The sequence below is a fragment of the Eptatretus burgeri genome, chromosome 1 (genome assembly GCF_056783735.1).
Source record: "Eptatretus burgeri isolate ZD-2024b chromosome 1, Ebu_testis_v1, whole genome shotgun sequence".
Taxonomy (NCBI): Eukaryota; Metazoa; Chordata; class Myxini; order Myxiniformes; family Myxinidae; genus Eptatretus; species Eptatretus burgeri.
In genome coordinates this window covers 123323328-123339759 of record NC_140961.1, presented here as the reverse complement: position 1 = coordinate 123339759, position 16432 = coordinate 123323328, and the positions used below count along the sequence as shown (strand labels likewise).

At 44.4% G+C, this 16432-nt stretch overlaps 1 protein-coding gene across 2 annotated transcripts in view; it reads left to right on the top strand.

Annotated features, from left to right (window-relative positions):
* The window catches only part of BSDC1 (BSD domain containing 1), a 52332-nt gene that overhangs the window by 18290 nt on the left and 17610 nt on the right, over nucleotides 1-16432 (top strand). For both annotated transcript variants that reach the window (XM_085896735.1, XM_085896734.1), the window contains exon 7: nucleotides 5143-5211. In XM_085896735.1, coding sequence (XP_085752861.1) covers nucleotides 5143-5211 — 69 coding nt within the window. The remainder of the gene's footprint in view (nucleotides 1-5142; nucleotides 5212-16432) is intronic.

The following is a 16432-nucleotide window of genomic DNA, read 5'->3' as shown; positions in this document are numbered from 1 at the left end:
CGATTTTTTTCGATGGATTTTTCAACCTGGGGCACGAGCAGCCAGTTTCATCAAAAAGGGTCCTCCTAGAACTCCACAGAGCGGGATGCCATAGTCGGGTTCCATTGCACAAACCACTCATCACACCTGGCAATACACGTTCGTATGTCCAGTGGTACAAAGAGCACAGCTAATGCACTACCAAACAGTGGAGAAATCTGATGTGGTAAGGTTAATCGTGCTTCACCATGTTCTCGACAAACGGATGAGTGCACATGTGGCACCAACCGAAATAACTTGACAACCCTGAGTGCTTGGTTCCAACGGTCAAGCAAGGGTTCTGGTGGTTGTGATATGTTGTGGGGAACATTTTCCTGGCATGGTTTGTGTACAGCCATTCCTTTAGAAGGCAAGGTCTATGCCAGTTGCTACTTAAGTGGTCATCTTCACCCCTTGTTGCAGAATTTGTTTTCTTGCTGGGAATGGTGTCTTCCAGGATGGCAATGCCCCCGTCCACAGAGCATGTGTGGTCGCCCAGTGTTTTGATGAGCATGACACTGATATTATCCGAATGTCATAGCGTTCTTGGTCACCATATCTGAACCCAATGACGCATTTATGGGTTATTCTGAAATGACGCCCAAGACAGCATTTACACCTCCATTAAACAGGTGTGAATTGATTGACTTTCTTGTGGAAGAATGGTGCTGCATCCCTCCTCCAGAATTCCAGACGCTGGTGGAGTCTATGCCATGGCGCATACAGGCCAACGCCTTATTAAGTGATTTTACATTGGTGTTTCCATTTATTTTATTTATCCACTACCTGTACCTACCCACGCACAATATCACACCATTACACAACCTCTCCCATACGATCACTCCCACACCCTTTCCAGTACTGATGGATCTTCAACCCCCTGATGGATCCAAACAGCCGTTCACACCGACACCTTACCAGATTGTAATGGGGTTCCTTATCCGTTTTGTTCATCCATTTTAGCCCATCTTCCACACCACCTCTCAAAGGACCCATGGGTTATTATGTATGCTGGCACAGCATTGGCACTCCCGGGAGCGCCCATCTCGGCCCACCTTTGGCAGGCAATTTAAAGTGGTGATATTTCCACAAAGTGATATGTTCTCCTGGAACATCCTGTACACTTGAAAACAAATGGGATATACTGCAACCATGTTTGTCCTTGCTGATCTATACTGTAATGTCTTTGTGTTATAAAATGCAACAAAAATAGAATTTTCCACAAATGCTGATGTATTCTTCAACGTACTGCACCCTAAAAAATTTTTTTCAGGATGCACTGTAATCATATTTGGCCTTACTGGACAACACTCAAGTTTTTGTGATGTAAAACGCCAAGTGATCAATTTTGAATTTTTCATCATATATATATATATATATATATATATATATATATATATATATATATATATATATATATATATATATATATTACACACACACGGGTACCCAGCGTTGCCGAAATGCAAAACCGTTGAATAGGATTGGCTGGCTTGGCAAGCTCTGGCTTGCTGCTTGATAACTGAACACACTCCTGGACAGCCAACAGTGCATGCAAAACGCCGACAAAAAGACGATAAAAATTACCAATAAAACAATTAAAGACTTCAAATATTAATCATGACTATTTTTGTTGTCATGAAAACGTACCTTGTTCAGTTTTAAACGCATTGTTTTCGGTTTTTAAATGTACATAAACTCAGGTGATGGTGAATATACGAGGGGGGACGTGTACATTTTATATAACTTTAAAGTGTACATGTACGTAACTTCTTTCAAGTGAATGTGTTCAGAATAAATATCTCATGAATTTCCCCAACTTAACAACTAATTAATTGTGGACGCAGGCACTTCACGACCAATCGATTTTCTTAACTTCGAATGTTTATTTACTTGACATATTACAGTGCCGAAGGAACGTCTACACATCCCCTTTCCAAATTTTCACTTTTTGTTGCCTTATCGCCTGGAATTAAATTGCGTTAAATCAGACTTTTTCCATCTTTTATTTACACATCGTAATTACCACTTCCGAGTAAAAAAACAAATTCCACAAATTTCAGAAAATTAATTTAAAAATACAAAACTAGAATATCTTGGTTGGATAAGTATCCATCCCCCCCCCCCCCCCCCCCGAGTTAATATTTGGTGGAAGCACCTTTGACAGCAATTACAGCTGTGAGTCTGTTGAGATAGGTCTCCACCAACTATTCACACCTCGATTGAGCAATATTTGCCCATTCTTCTGAATAACACTGTTCAAGCTCAGCCAAGTTGCGTGGGAAGCGTTGATGGACAGCAATCTTCAAGTTATGCCACAGATTTTTGATTGGATTTAGGTCAGCGCTCTGACTGGGCCACTGAAGGACATTTATCTTTTTGTTCCTTAGCCACTCCAGTGTAGCTTTGGCTGTGTGTTTTCATGTTATTGTAATGCGGTAAAGTGACCTTATGTCTCAATTTCAGCTTTCTTTCAGAGGGCAGCAGGTTTCAAAAATGTTCGAGGATTTTTGTCTTTTGTTCCATCCATTTTCCATTCTGTCCCAACAAGTGCCCCAGTCCCTGCTGATGAGAAACATCCCCATAACATGATGCTGCCACCACCCGGCTTCAGTGGGGATAGTGTTCTTCGGGTGATGTGCTGTGTTGGATTTGTGCCAAACGTAACTTTTTGCATTTAGGCCAAAAAGTTCCATCTTGCTTTTGTCAGACCACAAAACTTTTTGCCATGTGGCTTCCGAATCTCTGGAGTGTTTTATTTTTATTTTTATTTTTATTTTTTGCATACCTCAAATGGGACTCAAGGTAGGCTTTTTTTTAATCTCACCTGGACTTCAGTCTGGTGAGCTTATGCGATCAAGCATGCCCTAGGTCAGTCAGTCAGTCAGTCAGTCAGTCAGTCAGTCCGTAAACACTTCAGTCATTATCGCTTGAACTAAACACAGGATTTTGATGTAACTTGGCCACAAGCTTCATATCTGATGTCTAACGAACGTGTATTGACCACATCAAAATCTGCACTCAGGGAGTCGACTGGTGGGTTTTTGACCCCCTAAAATAGGTATTTACTCTCTTCTCTGAAACTACACACACGATTTTGATGAAACATGACCACAACCTTCACCACCCATGATGTGCCAAAGTTTTTGTTCACGGCATTAAAAAAAATCAGGGGTCTTGGGGTGGGGGACTCTGCAGGGGGTTTGAGTGACTGTTGCTCCTGATCCAGGTGAGATTCAGCATGCATGGTCCTATTTTTGAGTAATGGCTTTCTTCTTGCCACCCCACTGTGCAGGCCAGACTTGTGGAGTGCTTCACATATTATTGTCATATGCACACAGTGACCAGTCTTTGCCATAAAGGCAAGTACCTCTTCCAAAGTTGCCATTGGCCTCTTGGTGGCCTCACTGATCAGTCTCCTCCTTGCTTGGTCATGCAGTTTGGAGGGATGCCCTGATCTCGGCAGGGTTTTGGTGGTACCATATGGCCTCCACCTCCACTTCCACCTGCATACGCCTTCCACTTTTTAATGATTGTCTTGACTGTACTCCAAGGGATATAATATTCAAGACCTTTGAAATATTTTTATACCTGTCCTCTGATCTGTACCTTTTTACAACTTTATCCTGGAGGTTTTTTTGAAAGCTCTTTTGTTCTCATGGATGAGACATTGCTGTGTAATGCACGACCCAGCAGAGGAAACCTCCAGGAATAGCTGATTTTATTCTGAAATTATCAGAATCACTACAATTGAATGTAGGTGGAGTCCAATTAGCTTGTGTTATTTTTAAGGTGATTGGTCACACCTGAGCTAATTTACAATTGCTATTATAAGGGGGGGGGGTGGAGGGTTTTCGGTGGTGGACACTTATCCAACCAAGATATTCTAGTTTTGTATTTTGAATTAATTTTCTGAAATTTGTGGAATTTGTTTTTCATTTGGAAGTTTTGGGTTATGATATGTAAATAAAGGTGGAAGAAGTCTGATTTAATGCAATTTAATTCCAGGCTATAAGGCAACGAAAGGTGAAGATTTTGAAAGGGGGTGTAGACTTTCTATATGCATTGCAGAAATGACTCGTTCAGTCTTCAAATGTATACCAGAGGCCGATGAACGATGAGCTATGTGCAGCGAAAAAGATGATGGGGGGTGGGGGGGAGGAGAAGGCATGGCTTATAGAATGAGCAGTGCTTTTGACCTACTGACACAAACTCGGCTGTATAAGTACGCACACATGGAGATGGATACTTTGAGATTTGGGAGGGCTGCGTTCCACCTTCTGTGACCCGCATATGGAAAAAACGGCCAATCACACACACACACACACACACACACACACACACACACACACACACACACACACACACACACACACACACACACACCGATTGCAATTCCCTCTCTTGTCTATTTGGGAAGGGGTGAGGTTAAAAATGCGAGGAGAGAAGGCCTTGTATTCCACAGATAGAAAATTTTGCAAGGTACATCAAGAGATGCAACACTGAAGGCTTGAAGCCTTCATTCATTGTTGAGAGAGAAGCAGCTGCATGTCCAATGTGAATGTGAAGTTGGTGGGACAGAATCTTAACTAAACTGATGCTTCATGATTCGGCCATTTGAGAAAAGGAGATTCGATGTCAGCTGTGATGGTGTTTTCCATAACTTTGCTTGTAATTGGAAGCAAGATAACCAGTCTGTCATTGAGAGGATCTGTGTTGGAACCAGAGATTTCTGGCCAGAACATCCTTTGCTTTTTAGCATCAAGTAAAAGTCACACTGTCCAGGAGTATGAGGGTGTCAGGTAGAGTCAAAAGGGTTGGTTGAGTACACAAACCTTTGAGGCAAATGTTGAGTTGAGAAGAGTAATTTGTGATACTATTTGAGGTGACCGAGAGGGAAGCGCACACAGTTGTAACAAGGTGCCATCAGGACTTCGAAGAAGAATCAAGGTTTGAGTGCTCATTCTTTACATTTGTAAAATTACAATGTCTGGCTCACCTCAAGATAGACGCACGTTTTTTGTTTCGAGCCTTGCGGAATGATCTCTAAAGTTTGGTCGGCTTTGTCTTCCATGAGTATCTTGTTTTCATGCTCTTATTTAAACATTGATTTCACTTCAACAGGTTCCTGCTGCGGTTTCTCACACAGAGTTCTGGCATCGTTATTTCTACCGCCTTCACCAGCTCGAACAAGTGAGTTTGACTTCAACAGAGAATGCAAAGAATTTGTTGTTTGTTTGTTTGTTTGTTTTTAATGGGGTTTTTATTTTCATACAGGGTTTACGATAATCTGAATTTTTGGCTTTGAAGCAGAAGCTATATGAAATACTGACATTATCGATCAGAACCCAACACCTAATTGCCTCATTCGTGGCAGTACTGCAGCCATGGATTTAAGGATTTGCTGATGATTGTTACAGTGGCCTGTCGGAATAAAATGAGCACACCTGATTGCAAACAAACTTTTATTTAACCAATTTGTGATATGAACACAATGAAATAGATCACATATTCGTATCTGGTTGCATGTGCTTTGGCATCACAGTGCTTGAACCTATGAAGGCATCAAATCGATGCTATTCTTTGTGATAGCCTGATCCAGATTTTGACAAACGTGGAGTAGATTTTGTTGCAATTCTTGCATCTCACTTGGTAGAAGTTGGGTTTTATGTGGCTCCCGATCCATACATTCTGAGAAATGTTTGGTGGCATCCATGTCGGGACTGTAGCGTTCAGGGAAAAAGCTGCAGGCCATTCCTTATCTGCCATGCAAAGGTGGTTCTGGTCATTTAGCATGTGGCACAATCACAATTTGTTCTATACTGGAAAAACAATTCGCACATTTACTGCAGGAAGATAGTGCCACATGTCAAAACTCCAGAGCCACCTACTCCTGGACGAGTCGGTCAACAACTACAACATAGGCCCAAGGTCAACAACCTCAGGTGGTATTTCTAAAATCCTCAATTTTCATCCGATTGACTTGAAATTTGAAGAGGATATATATGTTTTGGGTCATTGAATTCAACCACCAATTTTATTGGAGGTCCACATAGGCCAAAAAGTCAACATCGGCCGAATTTCTAAAATTATCAATTTTCATCCGATTGACTTGAAATTTGAAGAGGAGTTGCATATTTGGTCATTGAATACAATCACCAATTATTTTTGAGGTCAAATTTGTTTTATGGATTTTGTAAGTGTCGTGCTTTGCATGACGTCTTCTTATTACTTACGAAATCTAAAGATTTTGTAAGTATATTGATCAGTTCCGTACTGTTTGTTTGTGTGTGTGTTTGTTTGTTTGTAGGCACGATAACTCGAACGGAAGAAGCTACCAATGTCAAATTACACCACGTCATTCAGGAGGGTGATGGCTAGTGCTGTTAGATTTTGGTCAAAATCGGTCAAAGGTCAAGGTCACAGTGAGGTCAAACATTCGATTTTTGATGGTTTGGAACAGAATCATCGTAGAAACTTCTGGTTTGTGTCGCTACCTTCTCAAGAGACAGCTTTTATTAGACAAGGTCAGAGGTCAAGTTGACGATTTCATAAGTACCAGTCTATGACTGCTTGTTTGTTTGTTTGTCTGTCTGTGTGCAGGACATCTCAAAAAGTTGTGGACGGATTCGGATTAAATTTTGTGGACAGGTTGGGTGTGTGACAAGGACGAACTGATTAGATTTTGCTGAAGATCCGGATCTGGTTACTAGCATGTTTTTAAAGTGATTCTTCACCATTGAGAGATTAGGACAAAAACGATATATAGCACGATATCTCAAAAAGTTGTGGATGGATTCAGACAAAACTTGGTGGACATGGGTTTGTGACAATAAATAATTGATTCAATTTTGTTGAAGATCTGACTCTGGATCTGGATCTGATAATTATCTTAGTGATTTGTCACCCTTGACAGATAGGGCCAAAAAGCGATATAAAGAATGATATTTCACAAATGTATTAGGCCAAATATGTTCTCGTGGATCAGGCATTGCGTGGCGGAGGTATGCGCTCTATTGAGTGCCCTTCAAGTTAAGTCTGTTTCTGGTGTACGTCTCCATCCTCTCCCTTACCTTAAATGGCTGCACTGCTGACACCACACGTAAAAAGGCTGAATGGCTAAACTCCGTGTTTGCATCTATATCTTGTGTCCCAATCCCATCACTTTCTGTACCCATCTAACCCAGTCGCATCCAGCTGTTCCTGGACTCTGTGTCCTTTTCTTCTGACAAAGTAGAGAGCTTGCTGTCAACCTCTACTCAGATTCTGCAAACGGTTCAGACGGCGTCAGCCCATGTGTCCGAAAAACCTGCTCCTTTGCTCTTGCTCACCCTCTCTCTCTTCTATTCACCCTCTCATTTTCTCAAGGACATCTGCCATCTGCTTGAAAATCAGCAAACACCACCACTCTGCATAAAAAGGTGCAAAAATGGATCCTTGCAGCAATAGACCAAATATCCTCCCATCATCAGCAAGGTCTTGGATTGTATCATCGCTTCTGACATCAAATCCTTCCTCTTCTCCAATGGCTTGATTTTCAACCATCAATTTGGATTTAGACCAGGTCACTCAACTCTGGAGATGTTTCTGCTTTCCCAACAATGGATTGAGCTCCCACATGCCAAACATGTGATCAGAGCCATCTCACGACATATCGTGAGCTTTCGCTCCGGTCTGGCATCCCGCACTGCTCACCAAACTCTCTTCTAATGGTATCCAAGGCAATCTCCATTCATAGCTCACGGACATCCTCTCCTGTCGCAGTCAAAGGTGTGGCTCTTCATGGAATTCTCTCATCTCCTCTTCCTGTTTAGGCTGGAGTTCCTCAAGGCATTGTTCTTGCTTTTTTTGGTTTTCATCAATAATCTCTTGAATTCCCTGGAAAATCCTCTTTATGTCTTTGCTGATGACTCCACCCTCTGCCGTACCATCTGTCATCCCTCAGACCGGCAAGCAGCAGCTTCTTCACTCTCTACAGATCTGGGTAAAATCACAAACTGGGCCAACATGTGGAACATGTATTTTAATCCCGACAAATCTCACACTCTCACTTTGTCTCTCCGAAAGGACCATCTGCAACTCCCCCCCCCAACGCACCCCTCCCCCTCCCATCTACTTTCTCAACAATCCTTTGGAAGAAGTCCTTTCATTCAAGGTTCTGGGTCTCACTATCTGCCATGATCTTTCTTGGGAAAGCCACATTTCCATTCTGGCCTCCAAAGCCAGTCGCCGACTGGGAATCCTCCGTCGTGAAAAATCCTTCCTCGGCCCACCTGAGCTCCTGATCACATACAAAGCTTTCGTCTGCAGCCTAATGGAGTACTGTTACCCCCCCCCCCCCAGCTCTTTCTCTAATCTGTCCCCCCATATTTCCTTTTCGTAAAACTACCAAAATCAAGAATCACTGCTCATCTTCACTCTTTGTTCCAGATGTAGGGAAAAAAGGGGAATGAAACTCCCACACTCTCTTCCATCTCACTCCTCCCTCCAGGTCTTAAAAGCAGCTGGTCACCACCATCTCATATCTTCCCCCATCCAGAATCTTGATCTTTACTACCCCCGTTAATCCACCCCAAACCCAACTCCTTCATATTCCCTGCTTTCCTTCCTGAAAGTCCCTGTAGTACCATCTTGTTTACCTCGTGTACCCCGTCCCATCCCTCTCCCTTTCACAGATAACCTATTGGCTTTGTTCCCCACTATTCTGTGCTTCCCTATCCTGCCCCTCTTGTCTGCTGCCTTGTTATATGATTCTGTGCATTTGCTATTGCACGAGCCTTGATTTGGTATTCAAAAAAGTTGTTTGAAATGTTATAAAAGGTAACTAAAATTAAATACTGTTGCGAATTCACGCCCGCCGGCGTGCAGACGGCCACGTCACTCGAATCGCGACCGTGTCGCCCACCGGATGGACAATTCAGTCGTGACCCTCCGGGAACTATCGCCCGGAGCCAGTCACGGGTGGGCCTTTCGACCTCACCACAATCGTGCCAATCGGCCACCCGCATAGGATAGGGTTGTTCGCCAAACTCGACCTACCTAAGTACCCACGCGGATGGTAAACCGGGCGATCGTACCTCGCCGCAGGTCGACTCCGGACACGAGCCGCTTGGGCGGCCCGTTCCGTACTATCGGGATAACCGAGCGGTGTTATCGTCGACCTCAATGGTTCAGATTATTTACCGGGCGTTTTGCACCCACTACGAACCCTTTACATGAAGCAGGATGGAGGGTCAATAAAGAAAAGACGAAGCGAAATGGGAAAACAGTTCACACAATGCACATTTATTTCCCGGCACACGGAAAGCACACATATACAGCCAAACAGTCAAAATGCACATATAGCAACCAGAACAAAAGCAACAACGACGCAGAGTTACTACCGACAACGTGCACGCACGGCAACACTTATACAGTTCTACTTTACAGACGGCGCCAACGCACATTTACTCAAAAGCAAAGGAAAGAAACCACCCTCATCGACAAGGGGGCAGACTGGCCTGTAGGCCAATATGTGCGCGTGACCTGAAGGAGCGGCCAGGCCCGCAAGACCGGGGGGGGGGGTCCTACCCGCATCCTCGTGACGCGTTGGCGGACGAGCCGCAGATGTGGCCGCGTGGCTGTGCCCCGACTCCGTGCTCCTTGGCGGATTTCGTTGGCATGACGTTTGGAGTGGGGTGGGAACGGGGCCCCCTTGTTGCACTATCTCAGCGCGGGGGAAAGGGGGAATTGTTGATGCCCTGGGGGAGGAAGATGGCTGGCTGGCTTGGGTCCCGCGACGAGCGATCCCACACCGCGACCTCGTCACCGACCGCCGTCCTTCTCGCTTCGGACCCGAGCTCCTTGGCCTCTTCCCACAACTCTTCTCAGCCGACTCCAGAACCCAACTCGATGACACTCCGATCACTTCGCCACCCGACTCGACTCTTCCTGCCACACCGATCACTTCGCCACCCGACTCGACTGACTTCATTCGCCTTGCCCTCGCCTTCTTATAGGCCAGTAGGAGCAGCTAATATGCAAATATTCGGATCAGGATGACCTCGCGGGCGGGGCCACGCTCGCCCATTGGTCGGAGGAAACTGGGGTGTGAACCTCCCCTGATCCTAGAATTTGAATATATCGATTTCACACAGACGCGCCTGGAGGTGGGGCCAAGCCGCCCCGCGCTTGCTAATTGGACGGAGCAGAAGTGGGCGTGTAGCGTTTGTGATCCGAATTTTCCTTGGAAAGGCCGCTATTTGCGCTCGCGGCTCAGTGCGTATCACTGAACGGGCCCAAGACAGCCCGACGCTCAGTGTTCACAGGTGGTGCGGGAATGGCCGTAGGAGAGAGGTGAGGGTGGTGGAGGGTTTTCGGTGGTGGTTTGATGGTTATGGTGCCGTTTGGGAATGACGGTGATGCGATGTTTGCGGGATTGAGTTGTGAAGGTAAAGGTCGTGGCTGTTGGCATTGTTGTTGTTTTCTGAGGGTTGGAGCGTGGTTGTAGTTGGTGACGATGGCTGGCGTGGTGGTTAAGGTTAAGGTGGTTGTTATGTGATGGCGGTTGAGACGTGGTTGGTTCAAAATAAAGATAGAACAGAAAAACGGCTATCTCAAAGCGTCGCAGCCCGAGTGAATCACATAAATTCCCTCTCGACAACGGGTTTGGGCTAACTACACATGTACTTAAGAGATATCTCACCTACGGGTTCTGAATGGTGGTTTGCGAATTTCCACAGCCGGAACAATACGTTTGTATTGCAGTTACTGTGGTAAAAGGCACTTGTGCAGCTAGCTGTAGGGCTGGGCACTAATGAGTGTAGGAGGAAAGGAATGTCAAGGTTACTGATGAGGAACAGTATGTGGGGACCATTGTCCAACGAATCACTCTGTACAATGCTGTGTTTTGGCTAATGTGTCCGAGTAATGTGACAACTCTACTCCCACATGAAAGAGAAACAGACTGGGAGAAAGGGTTTATGGGATAAGTTGCTCCGAACCAAGTATCAGCTCCTTTGAAGACACAACGGCATGCAGACACCTCAACACCAGGCCTCTAAGTGACCTTGTGTGAGACAATTAAAGGACAGGCAGAGAGCCTTGCAATTTAGGAAGAGGACATGATGTGAGAAGGAACAGATGCTGTGTGCTGCAGCACGTCCTGTAGTGGATTTCATTTTTAAACCGGGCTCAAACAACAGAGCGGGTATTGAGTGCTCCCTGCTAAGCACGACTGATTTATCAGCTCCAAAGCCCTGACTCAAGAACGAGCTGCACCCTGCGGAAGCTGATATATCTTATCTGCTGGCTGGTTGGGTTATAAACGAATCTTCTGCCTTGCTGGTGTCCCAGAGATGACATCCAAGCAGACATTAATTTCCTCTCTGGTCTTTTCGAGAAGGCAAAGGGTCTGTTATCTCCCCCTCCTCCTTGTTCTTCGGCACTGTCGGTCTGTTGTGATCCTTCAAGGCGAATAGTGGACTCGGATTCATCTGCTTGCTTCGGTGATATCAATATCACCCTCTGGGGACTTGCAATGCGACTGGCCTGTCAGACTTCAACCTGTACCCACTCAATGGGGCAAGACTACTTCTATCGTGTCCACAACCGACTGTGACATTCATTAGTATTCTGCTGGAGTTTTATTAAGAACTGTGTACATGAGATAATGTGCTGACTTGTCGGTCATAAGTTCATTTAAAACTGAATTGAAACCTATGTCAGGTGTGTTACTTTGGGGGAGTTTTAAAATCATTGAGTGTTTATTTTAAAATAATTGTAATGGGATTTTATTAAATGGTATTAGTGTTTGAAATGCAGACGGTAGGGATTAATAAATTACTTATTAAATATCCTTCTGTTTCGTGGCATATGTTGGTTTCACCTGTTAAACAATCGATAGGACATTATTGTCTGTAAAGTTTTTCTGCCGTGCTTACCTTCCAGGTAACTGTTGCACTCCCGTCAGTGCTCGGAGGAAGCGCGTAATACAAATAATATAATCTATTTTGATGCCTTCATGGGTTCAAGCACTATACAGTGCCAAATGACATGCTGCCAGATAGGCCTACTAATATATCTGATCCATTTGATTGTGATCTCGTATTACAGATATATATATATATATATATATATATATATATATATATATATATATATATATATATATATATATATATATATATATATATATATATATATATATATATATATATATATATATATATATATATATATATATATAGTCCGTCTAAAATGTAACAGGACTGAGCCTGCTGTGTGCTCCACTTGCACAACTTGAATGAATGGGTTGTGTCAGTCTTTCGCAACATTCCAGGAATATATATGATTGGTGATGGTTGACTGCGCTCATTGTGTGATTTTTTTTTTTACAGGTCGTGCTTTTCACGTTGTCTTGTCTGAGTCGTCGCGATATGAGTCGTGAGCAGAGAGCCAATCTGAAGTTTCTTGCCAAGCTTGGCAAAACACCTTCCGAATCCTTCGCAATGCTGCAGCAAGTCGATGGGGAAGAAATGATGCAACATACACGTGCACTTGAATGGCACAAGAGGTTCAAAGAGGGATGGGAGGAGGTTGAAGACGATCCACGGCTTCAACAAGCGGAATGGCGGACAACATCGAGCGTGTGAAGCAGATGGTGTGCACAGATCGTCGACTCACGGTGCGGATGATTGCTGAGGAACTTTCCATCAACAAGGACACTGGAGCATCATCACTGAAAATCTTGAAATGCGCAAGGTGTGCGCACAGATGGTCCCCAAGCTGTTGTCCAAGGACCAGAAACAGCAAAGTCACTGTCTGTCAAGACATTATCGAGCACCTGGAAGACGATCCAGACCTGATCGGGTGAGTCATTACTGGCGATGAATCGTGGATATTCGAATACGATCCCGAGACCAAACGGCAGAGTCGTTAGTGGAAAAGTCCGATATCACTAAGACCAAAGAAAGCAAGGATGTTGAAGTCAAAGGTCAAGGTGATGGTCATCACGTTTTTGGACATCAAGGGCATTGTCCACTTCAAGTTTCGACCACAGGGTCAAACAGTGAATCAATACGTGTACAAAGTGATCCTCCGGCACCTCATGAGATCAATCCGGGACAAGAGGAGGGATCTATGGGAGAACAACGCCTGGGTGCTCCACCATGACAATGCCCCTGCTCACAATGCCCTGAGCATCCGACAGTTTCTGGTGGAGAGGAACGTGCCAACTCTGGAGCAACCCCCGTATTCGCCAGATTTGGCCGCTTGTGATTTTTTTCCTATTCCCCAAGCTCAAGGGGACCCGATTTCCTGATGTGGAGGCCATCAAAATGTCTGTGACGACGGAGAAGCCTTCCGAGGGTGCACGAAGCGTCGAAGAAGAGGATGGACAAGTGTGTGAGACTGGAGGGAAACTATTTTGAAGGGGACAAGCTGTGATTTCAATATATTTTTTGGAATAAAATTTCTGTGGTCAGTCCCGTTACTTTTTCGACTGACCTTGTGTGTGTGTGTGTATATATATATATATCTATATCTATATATATATATATATATATATATATATATATATATATATATATATATATATATATATATATATATATATATATATATATATATATATATACACACACACGCATTTAAAGGCCATTTTCCCCGCTAAAGCGTGGGTTAGCCTTGCAGGCCCCATGACAATCTTCTCCACTTTACCCTGTTTTCTGCATCTCCCCTTCTTAATCCCCTTGCCCACATTTCCTCTTCCACCACATTTAGCCAAGTTTTTCTCGGTCTTCCCCGTCCTCTACTTCCGATTACACTCATTTCCAACACTCCTCTCACCCAGTCACTTTCATCCTTCCTCAACACATGACTCAACCATCTCAACCTGTTTCTCTTCACAACGTCCATCACAGACTCTATTCCCATCATCTTCCGCAAGTCATCATTTGTCTTCCTCTCTCTCAACGATACTCCACACATCCACCGAACCATTCGCATTTCCAGCCTTTGTTGCTGCTCCATGTTCAGTACCCATGTCTCACTCCCATAAATCATCGTACTCCTCACACATGAAGCATACACCTTTCCCTTCAGCTTCAACGACACTCCCCTCTTTGTCAGCACGCCACTCAGTTCCCGAAACTTCTTCCATGCACATCTCACTCTAGCAACCGTCGAAGAGTCTGATCCACCTTCTCCATTCAGCATGTCTCCAAGATAGCAAAATGTTTTCACCCCTTCCAGCTTCATACCATCTCCGAGATCCAACTCAACAATTCCTTCATCTGCTGCTCCCTCGATGCACACCTTACACTTGAATGTCGCTGCCACACTGGTTAATGACCCTCTCACCCCACTACATTTTCGATGAACCCATTCAGCACACATTGTACACTGAATGGAGTTCACTCCGACACCCTTCCTGCACACAGCACATGGCCATTTCCCAGTCCTTTCCACCTCACCACATGCTTTACCACTTGCCATCACCTTCGTCTTTCCGATATTCACCTTCAAACCTTTTGCCTCCATACATTCCTTCCACTTGTTCATCTTCTCCTTCAGTCCATCCATACTCTCTGCAATCAACACCAGATCATCTGCATACAGCAGCTCCCACGGTAAACCCTCCTTTACCCTCCGAGCCAGCACCTCCATCACAACGACAAATAGAAGAGGACTTAGTACCGACCCCTGGTGCACTCCTACCCTCACCTCAAACTCACCACTGTTCCCATCCTTCGTCCTTACAGCTGTGCGTGCTCTCTCGTACATGGCCATCACTACTCTGATCAACCATTCCTCCACTCCTAACTTCCTCAATGCCCATGCCATTACTTTGCGTGGGACCCTATCAAATGCTTTCTCCAGATCAACAAACCCAAAAAACAATTTCTTCCTCTTCTCCATGTACTTCACCTGCAACTGCCTTACAATAAAAATGGCATCTATCGTTCCTCTTCCTGGCATAAATCCAAACTGCATTTCGTCAATCTTTACTTTCTTCCTTATCCTCTTCTCCAACACCCTTTCCAATACCTTCATTCCATGCTCCAATAACTTTATTGCTCTATAGGAGCCACAGTCCAGAGGGTCACCTTTCCCCTTGTACAGAGGGACGAGGGTACTCAGTTCCCAATCCACTGGAATGCGGCCTTCTTTCACCACCAGATTACAGATCTCTGTCATTCTCTTCACACCCCAACTTCCCGCTGCCTTCAACATATCTCCCACAACTCCCGTCGGCCCTCCTGCTTTTCTACTCTTAATTGCTCTTATAGCTTCCTCAACTTCCTTCTCAGTTATCTTCTCTGCTGGTCCTAAAACTGGGTTACTCTCGATGTTTCTATCCCATTCATTTTCTACATTCAACAGCCTTTCCATATATCTCTTCCATCTTCCTTTAATTCCATCTGAATCCACAACAATTTGTCCCACTTCATCCTTCAAGCAACTCACCCCCGTCACATCAAATCTCTCTCTCGCTATCTGCTTTGCAATCCTGAATACCGCTCTCTTACCCTCCTCCGAATCCAAGCGTTCTACAAACATTTTCCTCTGGGCCTCCTGCGCCTTTGCAACCTCTTTCTTTGCAGCCTTCTTGGCTTCCTTATAACTTTCATGTGCAGCCTCTTCTTCCACCGTATCCTTTGCCTTTTGCCATTCCTTGAACTGGATATATATATATATATATATATATATATATATATATATATATATATATATATATATATATATATATATATATATATATTATATGTTTGGGACTATAGAACTTCAATATGGATACAAACAAACATGACATAATAGTGACCAAAGCTTTTCGTGCTGCACTCTTCAGGATAAAAATCGCAGCAAATGAAGAAGGAAGTGAAGGCGCGTGCTTTATATAAGGTAGACGCTGATTGGTTGAACCGTAATGACATCACGGTTAATCCGAACGCCCATTGGTCGGCTCATCATCTTCACCTCGAGCTCCCATTGGCTGGAGCAGAGTTCGTTGATGATTGACGTTTGCAACCACATCCTGGAAAGAGGGGGGATGGGTTTCCCCTCAGGTCCATTCACCATTTGTTACCATACTTCCCTTGATCTTTCCATGCTGAAAGACAGAGATCGTACAAATTCCTTTTGACGACATAGTATTGGATCGGTGGTAAGGATGAAGGTTGCTTCCAACATACGTAAATGAAACGGGCTCCGACCTCGGCTCAATATCCTGAACATATCTGCATTGTACTGGTCTTATCTGCACAGATAGGGTTGGCAACCAGGTGCTGTGCAATGGCAGATGAAGCAGGTTCAGTGGCCGGTGGTTGCTGGATATTTCTACATGCTCGCACTGGTTGTGTTCTAACCCTCACAATCTTTCTTCGAATCGCCAAGGGGATGTGTTGTTTGATCCGATCAGCCAATCTTAGTGTTG